We start from the raw sequence: 22,390 nt of genomic DNA, 5'->3' as shown, positions 1-22,390 counted from the left end.
TGAGGCGGCGGTAATGGAGAAGCTGCAGGGTTTCGAGTTCTGGAGGAAGACTCTGCAGTCTGCTCAGTACGTCGTGGCACCGATGGTAGACCAGAGCGAGCTGGCCTGGAGGCTCTTGAGCCGCAGACACGGCGCTCACCTCTGCTACACCCCCATGCTGCACGCCCAGGTGTTCCTCAGAGACCCCCAACTACCGCCGGGAGAACCTGTACAACGACGTCAGCCCGGAGGACCGCCCGCTCATCACACAGGTCAGCGGCCGCTCCTCACTGGCAGCAGGGAAATGGGAACGATCTCTCAGTGCTTTCCACAGGCGGGACGATGGGAGGTCACTGTGTACCACAACGACAACAACAACCACCACCACCCCAGATACAGTCCAGAAAATGAGGGCACCATGAAAGCCTGGTGAACGGTGGTCCTGGGGTGGGAGGCGTACCTGCAGTCACGTGTAGTAGGAATTAGAGCTGTTTTTATTTGTTCGTATTGTGATAAATTTTGGTATGATGATGCAATAAGCTTTTCTAAGCATACGGATGATATACATATAATAAACACTGATCAGCTGCAGGTTTCATTACTAACAGTGTAATTAGACTGAAGGGTTCATAAGATGAAGAGCAGCAGATGCTGAGTATAAATCACTGTGTTCAGTACAGGAGAGGATCTGAACAGTAGTTTATAAGGATCTGTCACTACTGATGTTTTTAGTCTGTGGTTGCATGTATCATGATAAATATCGTGTATCACGAAAAAAGTCTTTAAATATCGTGAAACAGTGTTTTTACCGTATCGTCCTGCCCTAGTAGGAATATATTGAAGACGCTGTTCCACTGCAGTCCTGGGTCACTTAAAGCTGATTTGCTGTGGCTCCTGTGGTGTTTACTGTGGTCAGTGAGTTTAGAGGCTGTATGTCTGCTTTTGTAGTTCTGTGCCAATGATCCAGAAGTGTTCGTCCAGGCCGCTCTGCTCGCCAGGACTACTGTGACGCCATCGACCTGAACCTGGGGTGTCCTCAGATGATCGCTAAAAGAGGTAGTAATAAGAACAGATAATAATATATAGTTTGTGTTATTTGTGTTTTTGTTGTTATTGTAAAGCATCTCTGAGTTCGATATGAGTGGCCTGATATAAGCCTTATTATTATTATTATTATTATTATTATTAATAAATTAAATGTATTTTAATATAATAAAATAATTGGGCACTTTATTACGCACACTGTTTATATATATAACAGTATATATATATATATAAATCTCCACTGTATATACCCTACCATAATCCTTCTGTTCTCCTTTCCAGGGCACTATGGTGTGTTTCTTCAGGATAAGTGGGAGCTCCTGGAGAGAATGAGTATGTTTAAATACATTTCTATTTTTCAGATTTTCTTATACGGGGGTAGTGAGTCTGCAGGAGTAGTTTAACAATTCACTGAATAAACGTTTATGTTTTGCGTTGTAAATATTGTAATATTGTGTCTCCTCAGTCTCATATTCATATATTCATCTCTGTACGGCTTTTTATATTTATCGTTTATATTTATTCATTTATTTACTGTCTTTTATTTTACCTAATGTTTTTAATATTTATTACATCATTTTCTCTTGAGTATGTAGTGATCCTGCATGGTCAGGTCCGCTTGTTGTTTATTAAAGATACCAGGACTGGCTCCTCACATGTGAATAAATCTGATTCTGTTAAATAACATCAATTAATAACAATAACCTGTATGTTTTTTTTTGTTTTGTTTTGTTTTGTTTTTTTTAAACACAGTTAAATTAGCCAATGAGAAGCTGTCTGTGCCGATCACATGCAAAATCCGGGTCTTCCCTGAAGTGGAGAAAACTGTGAAGTACGCCAAGATGCTGGAGGCGGCAGGTTGCCAGGTAGAGCCCTTTATTCAGTAGTTGTGGATGATGTGTTGGTGGGTTTGACTCATGTTGTCCTCCTGTCCTCCTGTCCTCATGTCTCAGCTGCTCACTGTTCACGGCAGAACCAAAGATCAGAAGGGGGCTCTGACTGGAGTGGCGAGTTGGAAGCACATCAAAGCTGTACGGTAAGACCTCTAATGATCAGGCCTTTAGAACTGATTACCTCTGAAGGACATTGAGGGATTCAGAGAAACAGAATAATTAGAGAGTGAGAACTTACTGTGCTTGTGAGTCTGTCTGTCTGTCTGTCTGTCTGTCTGTCTTTGTAGAGCATAGCTGGGTGTCTGTCTGGGTTAAATCTCAGTGTCTGTGTTTCTGTAGAGATGCTGTGAGCATCCCCGTGTTCGCCAACGGCAACATCCAGCATCTGAGTGATGTTCAACGCTGCATGGAGGAGACTGGAGTACAGGGGGGTGATGACAGCAGGTAAACCACTGTATACACACACACACACATACACACACCATTTTTATTTTTGCCATAATGTGAATGTGGTAGTTGGTCTTCACATTTAGACTGTTTACATGCACTCAAAATCCAACTATAGCAGCTGTACTTGGAGGCAGTAGGTTGTACATTAATCATACTGTGCTTCTCAATAAATCCGTCTATGATCAGAATATCGGAATAGTCTTTTCTCCGAGTTCTTGATCATGGGGCTGGAAATAAGCAAGCAGTGTCTAACACAGCAGCCGTCAGGCAAAACCCTTCTGGAGCAACGAAAAACAGGATTTACATTTTCCTAATCTTATAGGTGACAAACAACAAAAGCCCAAGTCCATTACTATTTAATCGAACGTATTTTACTATTGTTGATGATTTATATTTTTAAACCTGTCATATTATTATTATTATTATTATTATTACATAATATTTATACATAATTCTGGACAAAATAATCAAATCTAACTGAATTTGTTGAGCTGTGGTCTTTTTTTTTATTTATTTATATATATATTTATATATTTTTTTTTGTTTGTTTGTTTGTTTTTGATCCACAGAAGGGAATCTGCATAACCCCGCCCTGTTCGAGGGGCGTAGCCCTCCTGTGTGGGAGATGGCGGAGGAGTATCTGGAGGTGGTTCAGAAACACCCGCCCTGCACACTGTCCTTCGTCCGTGCTCACCTCTTTAAACTCTGGCACCACACGTACGTCACCGCCCGCCTTCCTTCAGAGCTGTTCTTATTACCAGTGAGCTTCACGCAGACCCTCCGATCCTGTCTGTATCAGCAGTGTGCTTCCTCACCCCCCTCAGGCTGCAGATCCATCAGGACCTGAGGGAGGAACTGGCCAAAGCTAAAAACCTGGCAGGAATAGAGGAGGTGAACAGACAGCTGAAGCAGCGCTGCCAGGTAAACTCCCAGGAGGCAGAGATTCACTGAACTACTGAGATACTCAGATGAACAAACCCATCAAAGACCTTTCTTTCTTCCTCAGGATGATTCCGTTTGATTACTGTTCACCTCTCACGTTCACTGTGTAGCTGGTCAGTTGCTGTATGATGGGATTTACCTGTCCGATCAATTCCCTCAGTCAATTAATCCCACAGGAACTGTATTTATTTATCATTTATTTAGATTCACCACGATTCAGCATGTTTACACACCTGCAATGGATTCATGCACATTTCCCAGAGGTTTTAACGTTAACCAAAGTGTCAGTAATTCACTGCTTTCCAACAATGCAAAGAGGCAGAAATGCATTTTCTGACAGATGAAAATTAAAAAGATTGCATTTGCTGTTATTGTGTTTCCCTCCTGATTAAATGTTCAGGCCTAGCTTAAAACTCTCAAATGTTCAGAAAGCGCCGGCAGCAGAGACCATGAGTTTGTGTTGATTGCAGGAGGAGATGGCCAAAGAGGAATCTGAGAGACATCACACCGGACTGCCTTTCCCTCACTGGATCTGCCAGCCCTACGTCAGACCTGCGTTAGTACAGCCTTTACTCTCCATGCACTTCATATATGCCTCTCCAACAAGACTGGAGGGGCGGGTTTGGAGGATTGGAGCAGAAAAATCCTCATAAAACGTCCAGTTGGAGTCAGTTTATTTATTAGTAACATGCCTTCAGACCCAAACCTGAGAACGTACGAGGTCCTGAAACTGACCTGTTGTTTTTTTCCAGGCCGAAGGATCCGTCCCAGGAGAACGAGCAGAAAGCTCCAGAAGTGAAAGCGGTGCGCATGAAGAGGGCACTAGAGGACAGCGACGGCTCCAGCGACTCGCTCTCCAAAAATAAGCAGAAGAAGAAAGCCAGGAACCCGCACAAGAACTTCTGCCCTGAGCTGAAGCGTGAGTTGGTGGACAGATTTGCTCAGTCTTATGCTTGTGCACCATGTTACACTAATATGTGGACACCAGCCCACCATAACCATATGAGCTTGTTTACAACCAACTATCCTGGACATGGAGATGTTGACTAAAGCTAGACACCTGCTGGAGCGAGGTCAGACACAACAGCCTGGTTAGAAAGGAAGCTTTCTCCTGTCCCACAAACCCAGACTGATCCATCAGACCATCAGATAGTTCAGGATGTTTCATCACTCCAGAGAACACATTCTCACTCCTCCAGAGTAAAACTCATTTCACCAAGTTCCCGACACTCAGCTCTTGTGCTGATGTTGCTTCCAGAGGAGGTTTGGAGCTCTGTATAGTGAACGATGCAGCAGAAGACAGTCAGCAGCAATACAGTTTTTTTAATTTATTTTATATATAAACATTTGTCCAGGGCAGCTCTAGCAGTGCAGAGGTTGTTAAGGTGGTATCATGAGCTCTTCAGTACAGAGGCAGTATGGAGTATGTAGAGTCCATGGCTGTGAGCTTGATTTCATACCTGAACTCAGTGATTAGGAGGAGTGTCCACATACTTTTTGTCAAATGGTGTCTTTCATTGCAGTACATTTACGAAGTGTGTTAACAGAACTCTGCTCTGTCTTTGTGCTCCACAGCGAAATACATCAAATGTGAGCAGTGTGGAAATCCTAAAGTAAGTCTCTGTTCTCAGATCTGTTCTGAAACCACGTGGTTGGGTTCTCCTCACTGCTGAATCAGGCTGGAGATTTTAGACACAAGCTAAATGACTTCTCTGTTTCCACAGGGAAATAAGTGTGTTTTTAGCCTGTGTCGGGGCTGCTGTAAGAAAAAGGCCTTCAGAGAAGTTGCTGATTGCCCAGGTGAGCGTCTCTGTGTGTGTGTGTGTGTGTGTGTGTGTGTGTGTGTGTCTTTTGGCCTCATAACACACCACCACCTCCACCAGTCCTCTGCTGATTAAGTCAAACATAGACAGTAACTCTTGGTTCTGGTCCAAAGGTCACGGCTTGAAGTTCAAGACGAAGGCCCAGAAGCAGGAGAATTCAGGAACGAATGGTGGTCAAATTAACGGAAATGGCTCCATCCAAACAGAGCCATGCACCGCGGTACCCGATCAGCCTGCAGCCCAGGCTTTGGCCTGAAGACACTCTGCAGGTCGAGCGGTTCCTGCTGAACATCCAGGCTGACGGTTGAAGACTGTTGTGCTAGAACTGGAAGTTCAGCATCCAGTGGGAAAGGAACTTGTCCTACATGCTGCAAACGCAACAAAGGATTTACACCAGAGGTTCTAGACTACAGACCAGCAGAGGCAAAGAGCAGTGAGACGGAGATGTTTCCACTTTTACACCTACGTTGTATCTAGCCGTCGGCCATTTTATCAGAAACACTTACCAAAAAGCTAAAAGTTACAGTTACAGCCTGTCTCTCATGACATGTAGTGTTCATTGTAGTGAGTGTGGGGTGTTGCTGAGGTACTTGCACACTATACGATCCCTGGCCACTTTATTAGAAACCCCCTTTCTTGTAGCTCCACCTTCTTCAGTTAGACTGTAGATCATCTGCTGATGCACAGTGCAGATGCGTAAGCCTCCTCTAGACATTCATGAGGGTCAGGTTCTGACTTCAGAGCTGCTCTGTCCAGATATTTTGGGGTGGAGGACCCACTCTCAACCTAGCTGTGATATTGCTGTGCCCGATACTCGTACCGGCACCACACACTATCAGTGTGTGTCACTGCTCTGCTGAGATTGGGCCACCATCCAATAAGTAAGTGTCCAGCGGTGGTCCTTTTTCCATTGATGCATGGGGTAGAGGGTAATACTGTCCAGGAGCATATGGGTTATAGGGCACATGGGTTGGGTGTTTCTGATAAAGTGGCCAGCAACTGTAAGGTAAAGTTGCTTCGCAGAATCATCTTAACAACTTTCTCGGTTCACTGTTGCTGCAGTAACTGCTCTTTGCCTCTGTGGGGCACCACCACTACCTTCTGCTGCTGCTGAACTCTGTGTGAAGGAAGGGTGTGGCCGTTCATGTGAGGAGCTTTCTGGGACTTGTTTTATCTCTTAACTCCTAATAATAGGCTGTATTTCACAAAGCGGGACGTCTCGCTGGGTCAACAGCTAAACAGGGAACTGTCCAGTAAGAAGCTCTTCTCCTGCTGGACAGGGTGGACTTGGGGCTTAAAGAAATACTCGTAGTGTTTTCCAGCATAACCTCCATCCCCAATCGCCCAATTTTTACACGTTTCCATAAATTAAGAAAAGAAAACCCACAGATTTGGATGCATGTAAGTAGAAACCAGGGGGCGATAACTGCAGTGATTAGAGGTGAAGTCTGCATTTAACCTTTTGTCTGCTTCAACATTAGTTACAGTTTAAATACACGGTCCTTCCCAAAAGTGACCCTCGCTGAGGACAAACCACAGTTCTTAAGGGTTAATATCAAACCCAGGTCAGTTGTCCTCCTGTGGTGTTGATTGTGCAGGGTCGATCCACTGTAGGACGAGTGCGGGCTGCATTTGAGGCACCACAGGATTATTATATTTAATGCTGGAGGAAGATTTGGTCCTGGGTATGTTAACTATATATCTATAATAGCATCCTCTGTATCACTCTCTAGGTTTGTTGTGCTTGAATGCTTAATAGCAGAACCTTTTTGCAGTGAGAGAATCATCTTCTCCAGCACCTAAGAAGGAGAACGGGCGGGATGTGCTGTTTACGCCAATGACCTTTTTATTGCAAATCAAGAGTGGGTTCTTTTATTCCTGTGTGTTTTTAACGTTAGGGGTTTTACAATAAATAAAGGTTTTAAAACTGCCTCTGTGCTGTTTGACTCTCCTGCCCAGACATGTGAGGAGCACCACTCCACTGGTAGCTAACAGGTGTTTAGGAGCACATCTGAACCCAGACTGCAGTGGTTTTCAAACAGGGTCCTTAAAGACTCCTACATGGTCCAGATTTGTACTACTCTACTCTGGTTTCAGAACAGGGTCATTGCTTTGAAGCATTTGACACACAATTCTACCACACCATCAGTACCATCACTTCTTTCACTCAAGTACATCAGTGATACACTATATGTCCAAATATTTGTGGACACCCCTTTAAATGAATGCATTCAGCTACTTTAAGCGGCACCCATTGTTGTGTGTTGATGTGCAAATGCACGCACACACACACACACAGAGCTTGTCTAGTCCCTGTAGAGAAGTACTACCAATAGAATAGGACTCTCTGGAGCAGATGGTAAACATGACCCTATTGATACCATGCTGCCTAAAGGCAGGCGTGGGCTAGAGGGGCTATAAAGCCCCCCCAGCATGAGCTGTGGAAAAACTGTGTTCTCTGGAATGATGGTGGAGCTCCATTCAATATGTGGGATAAGCTGGGGAGTTTGATCATCATCCACCATCCTGACCTCACTAACACTCTTGAATGCAATCAAATCCTCACAGCAATGCTCCTTCGAACTCTAGCAGAAAGTTTTCTCCTCTGGACAATAGATACAGTTACGCCAACAGAAGCAGGGGAAACTTTTTTTCTTTTTTTTTTTAAATACCCTTGATTTCAGAAGAAACAGTGAACGAGCAGGTGTCCCAATACTTTTGTCAATACGGTGTACTTTGGCCAAAACACGACCAAGGTAAAATGCAGTGATTGCTTTTTTTTGTTCATACTTTTTAAAAAAAAGTATTTGTTTTATTATAGTGGTTTAGTGCTGTATAATAACCAAATATAACAAATTACACTAAATAATGTTTCATTTCAAACTTCTAGCACTCTGGTCTGTAGTGGGACAGGGGGACTGACAGACCTGCTGGTATGCAGTGGCATCAAATATCAGATGATGTTGAGGCTGCAAGAGTCATTACATTTATACAGGCTAAAAGAAAATATTACAGAAAAGAAAATATAGTCTTTCATTTTTTCACCCCAATACAATCATTTCAAACTGACCCAACCATCAGCCAAATCTCCTCCGTGACACGAAGTAGGATAAAAACTTGCATGGTCTTATATAATAAATAAATACATTTTAATTTAATTGAATTCAAACTGCCACCAAAACGACTCCATTGGAGCTCAATAAGCTCTATACGCTAACTGCTAATTGTGCTACATCAGCTAACAGATACCCACGCTGGCTAACACAGTAATGCATGTGAACATCTGTCCATGAGGGGGCACTCTCAGTGTAAATTGTATTTATAGCAGTGGAGTAAAAGTGAATTACACTCCCCAGCTGTAGGAGGAGCTGATGAGCTAAAAATATCAATTCTCACACCATGATGTTTTAAATCTTCAAATTATTTTACAGAAACGAAACTGCTGATCTTGTTAGCTTTAAAGGAAACACTCAGACCTGAACCAGAGCAGGAAAGCAGAGAAAACAAAGGCGGTTTGGGAGCATCTTTTCCAATGTATATTTATTTTAAAAGCATGTTCTGTGATGAGGTTTTTCAATGTGTAATCAAGGTTCGTCACAAGATACAGAGGAAAGTGCATCTCTTACAAACAACAACAGGCCAGAACGACATAAATGCCGTTTTATTTTTCCATCTTTTTTTTCCTCCTTTTTTCTTTTTTTACTTTTTTAAATCATTTTTCTATTTTTTTTAACATTTGTTTCATTTTGAGCAACAGGGTGTGCTTGTCCTTAATACAGACAACAGAGATCTTTCCCAACTTAAATAAAGTCCTTAGATTGTGATTTTTCTTTCTTCAGCAGGGAAACAGAACTGAATTCTAAAGGGGGCCAAAGATGATGCCGCGGCCCCCTGGTGTGTGTGGGCGTGTGTGTGTACGTGTGTGTACTTTCCTACGAGAGGCATTAGGTCGAGTCTTCACATGTTGGTGCTCATTCGTGTTTGGCTGTTGGCAGGTGTGAGTTCCCCTTGGCTGCCTTCTCTGGGAGGGGACTGTGAAGGGGCGAAGGAGAAAACAGTGAGCAGCATGGAGGCCAAAGCACAGAGGCATCAGCAGACAGGTTTTTAAATGACCATGGGAGATGAAGGGCAATGAGATGCATAAAGGGGGCACTCTACAATACTCTATAATGATCATATGATCCACACGCTCATTCTGACAGACTGTAATACACTACAGGAAGCATAGGGGGCGCTCTATAATGCTCTATAATGATCATATGATCCACACACTCATTCTGACAGACTGTAATACACTACAGGAAGCGTAGGGGGCGCTCTATAATGATCATATGATCCACACTCTCATTCAGACAGACTGTAATACACTACAGGAAGCGTAGGGGGCGCTCTATAATGTTCTTATGATCCACACACTCATTCTGACAGACTGTAATACACTACAGGAAGCGTAGGGGGCACTCTACAATACTCTATAATGATCATATGATCCACACGCTCATTCTGACAGACTGTAATACACTACAGGAAGCGTAGGGGGCGCTCTATAATGCTCTATAATGTTCATATGATCCACACGCTCATTCTGACAGACTGTAATACACTACAGGAAGCGTAGGGGGCGCTCTATAATGTTCATATGATCCACACGCTCATTCAGACAGACTGTAATACACTACAGGAAGCGTAGGGGGCGCTCTATAATGATCATATGATTCACACGCTCATTCTGACAGACCATAATACACTACAGGAAGCGTAGGGGGCGCTCTATAATGTTCAAATAATCCACACAGCCATTCTGGCAAACTGTAAGCCCAAACTTGGACTAAAATGCAATGATGATGAATTCCCAGTGGAAGGTTTATTATTATACTTCACACTTTAATTACTAAAACCGCTAGCATCTAGAGAATCTCTAGAGCTTCTAGCATTTAAATAAAGATTTAAAGTGGTTTTAATTTGCTAAACTGCAGTATTGAATGTGTTGTATTTCTTTACTAAGCAGCAATAATGCTGTATTTAGTCAATTTTATTTTACACAGTATTTCTTACAGAGCTTTAAAAAGGATAAAAAGATGGTGGTTGAATTTTATGAACAGTAATAACGGAGAATAAAGGAGAAAACATGCCAAAATAAGGGCTAATGTTGAGGAAGGAAATGTAGAGGTGATTAGGAGTGGGCAATATGGCATATTGAAATCATTTTAAGTAAATATCCAGTCAACTGTGTGTTACAGTTACTCTACACTGGTTGTAGTTCTCTATAATTGGTGTAAATCTCTCTTATAGTGCATCATGCCATACTCCATCATGATAACATCCTGCCATATTGCCCACAAGTCAAGAGACAACGGAGTGATGGTGGGTGAGAGGAAAGCAGGCAGAGCAGACGGAGGAGACACGTTACCCTGGCGACCCCGTTACCTTGACGTGTATCTGGTTACGCAGCACAGCCGCCCGCAGGATCATGGCTTTGGCTCTTCTCTGGAACTCTTTTCCCATCTGTAGAGATTTCTCAAATGTTGTGCTCCGCTGATCAACGTCACGAGCGTACAGGATCTGCGCGCACACACACACACACACACACACACACACACACACACACACACACACACACACACACACACACACACACACAACAGAGAAAGGAATACACTCAGCTGGGATAGAGCCTAGTGTCATTACAGGAGGTCATTACACTGGACTCTCCAAGTTTGACTTTTTGGATTTTGGAGACACGGCTCCTCTGGTCGGACACTAATCTGAGGTAATATCTTTTTTTGTGTGCTGTACATTATGGTCGAATCTCAAACAGCTGATTACTTTCTCCACAATGGCTTTCTATTGGACAATACTGTACACTGGAAACCCTTATTTCATGACAGTGCAATAATAGGCACTATGAAGCCTTTTGAGATTCAGCTTCTGATTTCGTTTTGCTATAAGGAGTGGTAGTCTCCACCAGAGGGAGACCAGGAAAAGAAATTGAGAGAGGCTGAGGAGGTGTAGTGTTCATGCCTTGCTGTGGGAGTCTATGCGGGCGTTGATCAAACCCTCCAAGATCAGCTGAGTGAGCTCGTCCTCCAGAGCTGCCACCGTGGTGTTAAACGCCATGGCCATTTTGTTCATATCTGCAGACACATAGGGACTAAAGTACTGTTCAGGGGGGAAAAGAAAAGAGAAACAAGACAATTAGGGCAGATAGAAATAAGGAACCTCAATGGAACACTTGGTTTAGACAAAGAATGAGTTTCAGTCTATTGTGTTACCAAACTAGATCTGTAATGTAACTAACTGGGATGCTTTCCTTCTACACACAATCAGTATCCCTAAAGAAATGGTAAAACTAATAATGTCCAATAAATGACAGATTCAGGCAGATTTTAATGAAAGGGGTATAATTTCAGAATGTAACAGCCATTGTAACATTGTATCTAAATTACGTGACAGAATTACCTATGAAAACATCAGATCAGAAAAGTATTGTCCAATGCTCAGCATTAAGGTTCTTAGATCAGACTGAGAATGGGACATAATGGGACATAAATTAAAATTAAGTAAGAAGAAGAGAACAAAACCAAAAAACATGAGAATATAGCAAACATCTGAAGTACTGAAAGAGTTTTGGAAATCTTGGACCTGCTGACAGTTTCCTTTAAGGTGTATGAGAAAAACATCCCATGAGCTGTTGAGAATACCAGCTGAGGTCTGGACCCCTAAACTAAGACTGAGATCTAAAATGAGCAGAACCCAGGATGAATGATAATGTTTCTTTTTTCCTACCTGAATGAGCGCTCTGTTCCTGATTTGTGTGTACAGTGTTCTTACATGGGGAGCCAGATACATGTCTAGGAGGAGATTATCCTAAAACACAAACCACAAATAATTACTTTTAAATAATGGAAAAGACAAGTTTAATTAAATGTAAAAATAAATAAATATGTTAAATATCCTCTTAATAAAGATACAGATAAATCAAAAAGTAGCCGTCATCACCTTCATTTCATCCAGCATTTTCAGACAAGACGCGTACTTTGACTCGTAAAACTTGAAGATTATATCGCGGACTTGGGGTTCCAATTCTAAAAATAATTTAAAGGAGCTGTAAAATAAAGAGAGAGCTTTACTAAAACACAGCACTTTACATACCCATTCCTGCGATGCAAGAAAATGAAGTATTTTAACCTTTAATGTTGTTAGATTTAGTATGTTTGGGCTTATGTTACTAATGTATGCAATGACTTTCTACACCTGACTTGGTATTAGGCTGTTTTTGTATTAAAGTACTTGAAACTTGACATATTGTGTGTAGGATGAATACAGAAATGTGACCCTTCAATTTTCTTCAACACAACTTTTGCTAAAGTTAACAAACAGCAAAAACCTTGCCCCCACCTGCTGGAGATGACGTTACGCTGCAGCTCCTGCCTGTCAAATGTAGCCAGGGCGCAAAGCCCCCCGTAGACCGCTACGTTACTAGGAGAGAGAAGCTGGAAGAGGGGAGGGAAAAATATCTATCATTATAAACATACACAGATATAGTCTTCGTCCATCTTCACACTGTCTGATGAGACTAATTGTGCTGTCTGTATTAAAACATTATATACAATATTTATGACTTTAAAAAAACATGTTGTGAAAAATTATAACATTGTTTTATCCTGTTAATGCTCAGTGTTTTATCAAACAAAAGGAGAACCCATGAGCTCTGACGTGAAAGATGGATTGAGTATTAACGTTTACATTTTAAAAACCTGACCTCAGACTAGGGATGGGCAATATGATATTTTAAGGAAATCAATGTTAGATTTTGTTACGGTGATAGGGATAAAACCAATGGATACATTTTCATACATGCACATACACTGGACAGCCATAACATTAGCACCCTGTCTCATGTTTTGTCTATAGACCTTGCACTATTGTATCATGTCCTACCTATTCTGCACCAGAGACGTAGTGTCTGGTTGTAATGAACAACCCTGTATTAATATAAAGAGAATGGTCATGCCAGTAAAGCTTTCTGAACAGAACTGAATAAAGCTGAACTGAATTGAAATTAAAGTTAAAAAAACACCAGATTTTTTTCATTCACTGTGGCTCCTTTAACAGGATGGATACATTATTCAGCAAGTGAACAGTCAGTTCTAACTAAACTGTTATGTTCTAGACAACTGGGTCAGAACTTCTCCAAAACATCAGCCAGGTCCACAACAGCTCCAAGGGTAGACAACTGGTGAACCAGCGACAGGGTCATGGCCTACTCAATATTACCCAGACAGTGCTAATGTTAAGGCTGATCGGCCTACAGATATTTAGCTCCACCCACTTTAGCTGAAGTTTTAACCTGGACTGGCACAGTAACACACAGCCCACTTAATTTTAAGAGACAAAGAGAAAGAGAAGCTGTAATTTGAAGCTGCAGAGAAAATAGTGATGTAAAAGTGAATGAGTGTTAATTACTGATAACTTGTTTGGTGCATAAACTCATGCAAACATCATAAATGTATGAAAAAATGTAAATGAAAAATACAGGATATGGGCTGTTTAAATGATGTAGAAGTCAACATTGATCAATAACTGTCTTGAATGATAATTCTTCATTTGGCCCGGTCCTAGAAATTATGCACAGTATGACTACTGTTTACTGTTTGATACCATGTAAGTGTGCTGTCCTAGTGACAGGGGCTGTTTACTTCCATCGTCTTTAAAAAGGATGCCGATCATACAAAGTCATCAAAATTAAGTGATCTTTTTCCTTTGGCGTTTTACTGTTACTACGAGCCAAACAAACCTCAGGAAAGTCGCAGTGGTCAAAGGAGGCCTGCAGGAAGCACTTAGCAGCTGGTTTATACTTTCTTGAGGCAAGCTCTGCCAGTCCTGCGGTGAGAGAGAAAATGACAAAGAGAGAAACTCTTACCACAGCTGTAAACAGATGCAACTCAGTGACTGTGTTGCTATCAATGAAGAAAAACACTATGGCTATTTGGATGGAAAAACATGTCTTTGCACTTGTTGCTATACTTGCCTTTGCCATACTGCATAACAGTTACTGTGTCACTGTACAGAAGTCTGAACAGCCGTTTTTATACATACATATACATATATATATATATATATATATATATATATATATATATATATATATATATTTCTATCCCTCGTCACATTCTATTCTAAGTCCTTAACAAAGGAACAAATCAGTCCAGTGGACAAGCTCAGTCAACAATTGTACTCTTTTAGTGTAGTCAAAATACAGCACATGTGAGTTATTTAAAACAGTTATTATCACTTTGCTATAAAACGTGTTAGTAAGGACAGCTCTGATTGGAGTTAAATTGCTAAACTGCCCTAATGTAGAAGTGATGTAAACACAGCAAAGTTACCTGCAGCACATTTTAGTTTGGTGAGAACAGCTTGGTTTTGACTATCTCTCTCCCCTCGTTGCTATGAAACAGAAACAGAGGACAGCTTAAAAACCACACACTTCCTTCTTCACCTCAGTAAAGATGAAGATAGCTGTGAACAGAGCTTTCAACCTACCTCTGCTATCTCTGGAGTGGATTCAGCCTTGCTGACATAGCTAAGTACATGAGACCAGTTTTGGAGGTAAACACTAACCTGCAGACAATCAGAAACATTCAGTTAGTCAGGTGAATAACTGAGAATGCATAAGTACACTACGTCTTCATCCAAACATAAAGAACATCATGATCCTATTCAGTCATATTTGCATAATGGATCCGAAACTGTTACAAGAAAGTTCTGTTATTTTGCCCAGAAAAAAGAAAGCACAAAGGTACAAAAATTACTCCATTTTTAAAGGCAATAAATATTCTAAATTGTATGTAATAAGTGACAACATTTACCTGTGCATGTTCTAATTAAAATGGTTTTAAAGTTAGGGTCTCCATTTCTATATAAAGGTGTGTTCAGATTTGGCAGGTGTGATCTAATCAGGGTTCATGCTCCTAAGGTAGATTTGGTTTAGAAAATCACAGACAATTAAAACAAGATGTAAATCTGGCAAATCTTTGCAAAATTAAGAAAAGCCGGTTTGCCTGGGCCATGTAACACTACCAGTGCTCTGAAACCCTTTGACCAGTATTGGAAATAAAAGGATCATCACAGACAGTCCATGGGATAACAGGTGGAAAAACCAGGAAGTGTCCTCACCTTGATTACATTAAGACACATGTTGATGACATGCTTGGCGCTAGTGCAGTAGTCTCTGGCTCGGGAGTAGCACTTCAGGGCATTGCTGAGATCCCCGCAATCCAGGTAATGATCTCCAAGGTCATCGTGACCTCTCCTAAACACATCACAGATCTTTAGTTGAACTGATTTGCATCACCTGAAAACAACAAGCTTAACCAGCTGTTAGTCATGTGGTTCCAGACCTGCAGGCTGAACAACTGCAAATGTGAATGACCCAAAGCCTGAGCAGAGCTGATAAAGTCATGCTGGTAATGTACCGGGTACCTGTGCTTGTGTGTAGGTCAGAGAAAACTGTACCTAATGCTTTCTTTGATGGAGTTTCCCTTGTAGTTCTTTAAGTCAGTGTCCAGCTTCTCCAGTTTGAGCAGGGCTTTTTTCCTGGTTGACTCTGCCCAGGCTGTGTCGAGGGGAGGGGGCTCCACTGCTCCTTCGGGAACTGCATCTGGGACCCCCTGCACTTCCCTGCGGAAACACGAGCATTTCAGATGCACACACAGAAAGGAAACAGAAACGTACTTGTGTATGTTGTACTTGCTCTGTTCTTCACTGTTAATTCTCCATTCAAAGCAATGCACTTTACAACTTTACACTCAATCAGACTTCAGTGTTTAGGGATGCACGGTTAAATTGGCATCGGAATTGGCAGATATGTGCTAAGAAAATATGGGCAGACGGACATATGTTTAGACACATTTGACAATATTTGACGTACTTGTTGATCTCCAGCAGAGCAGAATGTTGAGCTGGACTACTGCACGACAACACCTGCATTCTACTTATAATTATTTCATACCTCTACTAAAAAATGTTCCATTTCTCTGTAATGCTGACCCAGCTGCCTTTAGTCCTGATTCATACAGTTTTAGAAATGTGTATGTATTACTATACACAGATATGTACTTAAACACTTCCCATGTTGGTGCATCCCTAAAAGAAAGACATTTAAAGTGACTGCCAGTATTGTTATACGGGGCAAAGTGACAACCTGAGAATGCACCATTACTGTGATACAAAATTAATAATGTAATCCATGCATCACAGAAACTAAAGTGCCACTAGAAATTAGTGGCAATTAAGTGATGCAATTAATGGCTAGTATATGTGCTGCTTAGTACAAATTAAAACAACAAACATAAGCAAACTCGAAAGTGAATCAACACGCTCAACCCTCAACCTGACACATATTTACTGTATTATTGACGGTAATTAGTGGCTGAATTTTCATTTTAAAATAACATTTAAGTTTATGAGATTTGACTATGTGTGTTATTTGGTTTTCAGCAATTTCAACAGGCCAACTTTTTAATGAAAAATAAATAAATAAATAAAATTTTCATTTTGCCACGAACGATCAAACATTTAGAAAAAATGTAAATGATTTACACGAGTTGCTCTTGCCTTGTGGCTTCAGTGAGTTTGCGATGGATCTCTTCATACACATCAACGTTAAAGGTTCTTTGGACAAAAGACAAGGCCATCTTCAGGGCTTCCACCCGTAACTGTGGGCAGTGGTCAGCGATAAACTGCAGCCGCTCGATCCTCATCAGTCCACTGTAGCTAGAGGCATACTGCTCCAGATCCTAAAGGACAGAAAAACACTTTTCAGAAAACCTAGAATGCATTTGCCAGAGCGTGTCCACAGAAAACACACACATCTGTTACCTAAAACCTCTTTTTCATATTCAACAGTAAATAGCAAACAAATACTGATTGGAACCAGGGGCAAACACTTGCAGATTGCAAACGACAGCTGATTGGCACTGACCAATCAGGCTAAGTAAACTTGCAGCCGCCTGAAGTTAAGATTTCTGAAGTCGTCTCATTCTGAAGATGCGTCATGACCATCTAAGAAATTCAGGAGTCTAAGCAGTTTGTTTCTTTGTTTCTAAAAATCTCACCCTTTGGTAAACACACATGTTGCAAACACCATATCTTTAACACTGTATACATTTCCCACTGAATATCTCTAAATTATCAGCTCATTAAGGAGGTTAAATCTAAATAAGCAGCACTGAAACGATGCCACACTCTTTAACGATTTGAAGTTTAAAAATACAAGAAAAATACATGTAAAACAATAACATGCATGTTATTTGTGTGTATGTTTTGTAAAATATATATTTATTATTATATAAATATATATTTACATTACACACATACTGTTTAGGGACATTTTGACATGGTAGTGACAGTGGAGGCTTCAAGGGGGGGTTGGAAATATAATTTATACAAAATCATTTAATAATTTAAATAAAACTAAAAATTAAAAACCAAGCCATTTATGCTGCAAATGCGTAAACCCTGATTTGTAAAGGGTGAACATTTTAATTACACTAAATATATATTATATGTAGATTAACTGAGCTAAAGATAATGTTTACAGAGATAAATATAACATTTAACTAGTTCTGGATGGTTAAACATGGCTACACGAGTCAACCTGACCTGGGAACATTACTGCTGTTCCTTTCAGCAGAATTATAACAGGACGGTTAACAAAGCCTGCTGGTCTGTTTGGTGTTTTAGTGATGTAAGCAGGACCAAATGTATCCAGCGTGATGGAGAAAATGAGCAAAAACCTCATTCATTGTCAGTGAGAAATCCAGCATAGACCCGGAGCTCCGAATGTAAACACAACACTGACAACAGAATGACAAACAACTTCTCCAGGCCTGCACTGTTCTACCCAGACAGAAATGTTAGCATGACAGTACACAGCCACCTTCCCTACTGAATGCGTGATGTAATCGTTTTAGAGGGGATTAATTATTTTATTCATAGGCTAATAGAGGGAATATGTAATGCAGCCATTTTAAACTAACAAAAAGTAATTAGTTATTGTACAAGTAATTGCAGACAGTCCTCTCGTGCTGCACAACACAACGAGGGGCTCAGAGGGAGATCTCTGCACTGTGTAATTTAGTATTTTAATACTACAAAATATCACATTATGTAAAGACAGTGTATTATGATTTCTGACAGTCTGCAGTGGTAGCTCAGGTTGTGGGTTCAATAGCTGAGCTCAGCAAGCTGCCCTTGAGATTCTCTGCCCACCACTCGGGGCATGTGTGCTCATAGTGACTGCATGTTCGATCCGCTTTTAACCCATCCGTGATCAAACACACTAGTGTGTGTGAGTGTGTGTGAGTATGTGTTCACCGCATGGATGGGTTAAAGGCGGAAGCCAAATTCCACCTAGTGTTCAGCACTAATGTCTTGTCTTGAATGTGTAACGTCTAAATGCTTCTAATTTGAACCTGGAAAAAGGTCCTCAAAAAGGGTAAGGTTTAATACATACCAGGGTGGGGTTTTCCACAACATAATTGGTGTCAGGCGCATTCTGCTGGTCTTCCTGAGGGTCAGCATCTATCTGCATGGGCTCCACTGACCCCTGCATGTGCAAACAAAAGGTTTAATGCATTTTACACGCAAGTGTTGATACAGTCTGAATGAATAAAAACATGTTAGAGTAGAACTGGTCTGTTCAAAGAACTTGACTGAACAGAATACCATCTATATTACACAAAGAGTGCTCCTGTGCTTGTGAATTTAAAAGGCAAGTATAAAAATATTAAATATAAAAATATTAAACCATCCTACGCTAAATTTATATAAACTAATATTATATATATATATATATATATATATATATATAACTAAATATTACAACAACTAAAATAAATAAATACATAAATAAAACAAACCCCTCAGAAATGAGCACATACAAACCCCAAATATATATATAAAAACTGTCAATAAATTCTAACATCCCATAAGTGATGCATTTTTACACCCTTGGCTCGCACAAACTCCAGCAGAACTGAATCTTGCCCTCAGCAGTCTGCTTCTCACTTCTCTCTCACTTCTCTCTCTCGCTCTCCCTGTGTTGTAGGTTTACCTCCAGGGCGAGTGAGCATACCGACAGGCGGGAGCTGAGCACACGGTCACCCACGGTGAAAGGCACCAACAGTTCGGACCTGCTCCTGTGGGGCTTGCCCTGAAGCTCTGTCTGAGAGGACGAAGCTGAGCTATCCCTGAGCCTGTTCTCAACCTGTCCTGACCAAAAGCACTCCTGGAAGAGGGGAAAGTATCAGCACAAAGACACAGAGTGTGTTTATACGCTATATGATCACACCAGTTACCTTGGTACTATTATAGTTCTCAAGCAAAAAGAATAATACAATTTCTCGTATCGAAATTAGAATCATACACTGTATTCCAAATGTTTGTGGACACCCCTTTTTATAATGGATTCAGCTGCTTTAAGCTGCACCCATTGCTGACACAGATGTGCAAATGCACACACACAGCTTGTCTAGTCCTGTAGAGAAGAAGTACTGCCAATAGAATAGGACTCTCTGGAGCAGATCAACATCATGACCCTATTGGCTCCATGCTGCCCAATAATGCCAGGCGTGGGCTAGAGGGGTATAAAGCCCCCCAGCATTGAGGAGCTGTGGAGCAGTGGAGGAACTGTGTTCTCTGGAATGATGGTGGTGGAGCTCCATCCAGTACTTTTGGGATGAGTTGGGGATGATGAGGTGGGGTGGTGATCATCATCCAACATCCTGACCTCACTAACGCTCTTGTTGTTGAATGCAGTCAAATCCTCACAGCAATGCTCCTCCTCCAAAATCTAGTAGAAAGTCTTTTCTGGACTCACTATTTTAATCCCCATCATTTCAGAAGAAATAAAGCAGCAGGTGTCCGATAGTGTATCAGTGCTGATACTGGCTCTTAAATGCAGTGACATATCAGTGTTGATATTAATACTTGCATACAGTATCAATACTGACACTGGCACTTAATTATAGCTCTTAACTACTAATTGAATTAAAGCCATTACTGAAACGTAGTCCCAATCAGACGTTATCGGGATTTAACCCACATTTCTACATTTCAGAAATGTTTATATAACGCTATAATGTATATACTATGACCCACGTATTCTCGGATTGGTGCTCTATCTCAAACAACAAACAAACATCATGTTCTTAATCAAAACACTGATATAATAAGACTGATCAACTGAGTTTAAAAACAAAACAAACCTCCCCAGATTTAGTAAGATTTCATGTAATTAGTAAGTAATCTGATTACTGACTGGACTGAATAGACCTGTTGTTTTCACAGCAGTAGATTTCTTCTATTCACGTAGGCGTTGAACAGATTTTCAACACCTGTCATTTTACCATGTACATGTAAACACACTGAAAGTGGGCGTGGGCCTGAGCTGCTCACTGACAGCCACATTCATCACTTGCATAGAAAAGAAACTTTATCAGTGGTAATAAAACTGCTGCATCTCCTGCAGGGCCCAACACAAGCTTACTACCCCATTAAAACACACACACACACACACACACACACACACACACACCTACACACTGAAGAGTATGAAGCTCAATGACAACAGTAAACAAACAGCTCTGAAGATCTGCAGGACTCTACAATCTCACAGTACACAGTTAGTGCTACCAATCCTAGGATTTACACTCTGTCCCTCAAAAAGCATCAGATTATATTTAATAAATAAAAGAACGTTGAAATCAGATGTCTGAGACCTAAACACCCAACACACACAAGCCTTTGTAAGGTCGTTAAGTGGCCGTTCTGAGCATTACACAACCCTGTAGAGCTGTTAAAGGGAGAGCAGCACTACTCTGGGTCTCTGGTTGAGCAGCAGATCGACACTAAATGTGCTGATCTGATGCAGCAGGAGCTTCTGAGCAGACAGAGGTGTGAGCGCTGCCGCTAGCCCCACTGTTTTCATTACAGACAACCCAGAAACTACCCCAGATTAACAGCAGGAGATCCAGTCATACTCGGACAGCACACGACCCACACAGGCATTAAATCACCAGCACATAAAGAGCTGGAGTTCGGAGTTTGCTTTAAACTTAAGGTCGTAATTCCTTTAACTAGCTGGCGAGCACTAGCTGCTAAGTGGGCTAACAACGCTAACAGGCTGCTGACAGTGGATCAGTCAGCACGAACAGCCTTTATTTTACATAATTTAGCTTAAAATGACACAAAACGGTTTAATCGCCCATTTAAATGCACATTTAACATTTAAATGATAACATTTAGACGACACCGGCAGCCCTAAAAGCCGCGCTACACTGCAATATTTGCGGCAAACGGAGCTAAAGGCTAAAGTTAAAGCTAGGGCTAAAGCTAAAGTTCTAAGGCCCGCATTAGCGTGACAGCTCGGATAGGCTAGGCTAGGCTAGGCTAGGCTAGGCTAGGCTAGCACACCGGACCGCGTTTAGTAAGCCTGAGAGAGAACAACCCAGCCCCAGCTGGAGCCGGCAGCGGGGACAAGCGCTCTGCTCCCCGGCTCCGCCGCACTCGGGCTGGTTTCGGTTCGGGTTCGGGTTCGGGGGTTTCGCACCTGAAAGTTGAAGACCTGCACGGGCAGAGGCATCTTCACCGCACGGCGCGAGAACACATCCGGGGCGCGAGGCTGCGCGCGAGCACGACACGCTAGCGGCGCGGGCGCAGGTGACGTCAGGAAGTCTAGATTCATACTGGTACTGTTTATTTTTCTTTATTCTCTATTATCTTTTTAATGAACTGAAGTGTGTATTTAAAAGAGTCTGAAGATCAATAAAGACTCTCAGGATGATTAAGAACCCAGAAATGTGACATTTTTAGACTGTTATGATGAGAAACCTGCAGAGCAGTGTGACCAACCAGCAAAAAGTAGCACAGGCCAGTTTAGACCAGCATGCAGCACTTGTAAATATGAAATATACAACATACAGGGTTGTAAATATGAAAATGATATATTTATATATAATATCATGAAATATGAAGTCATGAATATCATGAAGAATTTCTTACAAGAACTAATATATACACATTATAGTACATCAACCTCAGCTCTGCATGCCGGCCTTTATTAAAACCACTGCCAGGTAAAGTGAAGGACACTTCCTGTGGCTCCTTTTAGTGGCTGGATCTATCAGACAGCAAATGAAAGTGTTGAGGCAGGAGAAATGATCAAACGTAAGAATCTGAGACCAAACTGTGATG

General features: G+C 41.4%; 3 protein-coding genes across 6 annotated transcripts in view; 1 reads left to right on the top strand and 2 right to left on the bottom strand.

Moving 5' to 3' along the window:
* csnk1da (casein kinase 1, delta a) overlaps positions 1–5,912 on the bottom strand; it is a 50,220-nt gene extending 44,308 nt beyond the window's left edge. For both annotated transcript variants that reach the window (XM_072693918.1, XM_072693917.1), the window contains exon 1: positions 5,908–5,912. The gene's annotated coding sequence lies outside the window, so the exon portion shown is untranslated. The remainder of the gene's footprint in view (positions 1–5,907) is intronic.
* Positions 7–7,061, top strand: dus1l (dihydrouridine synthase 1-like (S. cerevisiae)). The gene is given in 15 exon segments (XM_072693047.1): positions 7–184; positions 186–251; positions 928–970; positions 973–1,035; positions 1,306–1,356; positions 1,777–1,889; positions 1,977–2,059; positions 2,256–2,356; positions 2,936–3,083; positions 3,191–3,287; positions 3,779–3,864; positions 4,061–4,227; positions 4,884–4,921; positions 5,033–5,108; positions 5,245–7,061. Coding segments are annotated over 15 exon segments (1,446 nt in total). The 5' UTR covers positions 7–13; the 3' UTR covers positions 5,388–7,061.
* Positions 7,062–8,644: 1,583 nt separating this feature from the next.
* gps1 (G protein pathway suppressor 1) lies at positions 8,645–21,812 on the bottom strand. 3 transcript variants are annotated; one of them, XM_072693912.1, is made up of 14 exons: positions 21,747–21,812; positions 18,651–18,743; positions 16,736–16,932; positions 15,650–15,814; positions 15,311–15,446; positions 14,678–14,755; positions 14,521–14,581; positions 13,929–14,014; positions 12,530–12,624; positions 12,131–12,236; positions 11,918–11,998; positions 11,153–11,290; positions 10,542–10,693; positions 8,645–9,163 (listed from the first exon to the last, which is right to left on the bottom strand). In XM_072693912.1, exons 1-14 carry the CDS (start codon positions 21,777–21,779, stop codon positions 9,103–9,105), a joined length of 1,482 nt encoding a protein of 493 aa, XP_072550013.1. In that variant the 5' UTR covers positions 21,780–21,812; the 3' UTR covers positions 8,645–9,102. The 3 variants fall into 3 exon arrangements, with proteins under 3 accessions (XP_072550013.1, XP_072550011.1, XP_072550012.1); XM_072693910.1 differs by having other exon boundaries at positions 10,559–10,693; XM_072693911.1 differs by having other exon boundaries at positions 10,559–10,693; positions 16,751–16,932.
* Between the last annotated feature and the right edge of the window lie 578 nt (positions 21,813–22,390).

The sequence above is a fragment of the Salminus brasiliensis genome, chromosome 12 (genome assembly GCF_030463535.1).
Source record: "Salminus brasiliensis chromosome 12, fSalBra1.hap2, whole genome shotgun sequence".
Lineage (NCBI taxonomy): Eukaryota > Metazoa > Chordata > Actinopteri > Characiformes > Bryconidae > Salminus > Salminus brasiliensis.
The sequence above is the reverse complement of the archived record's forward strand: the minus strand, read 5'-3'. Positions and strand labels throughout refer to the sequence as shown.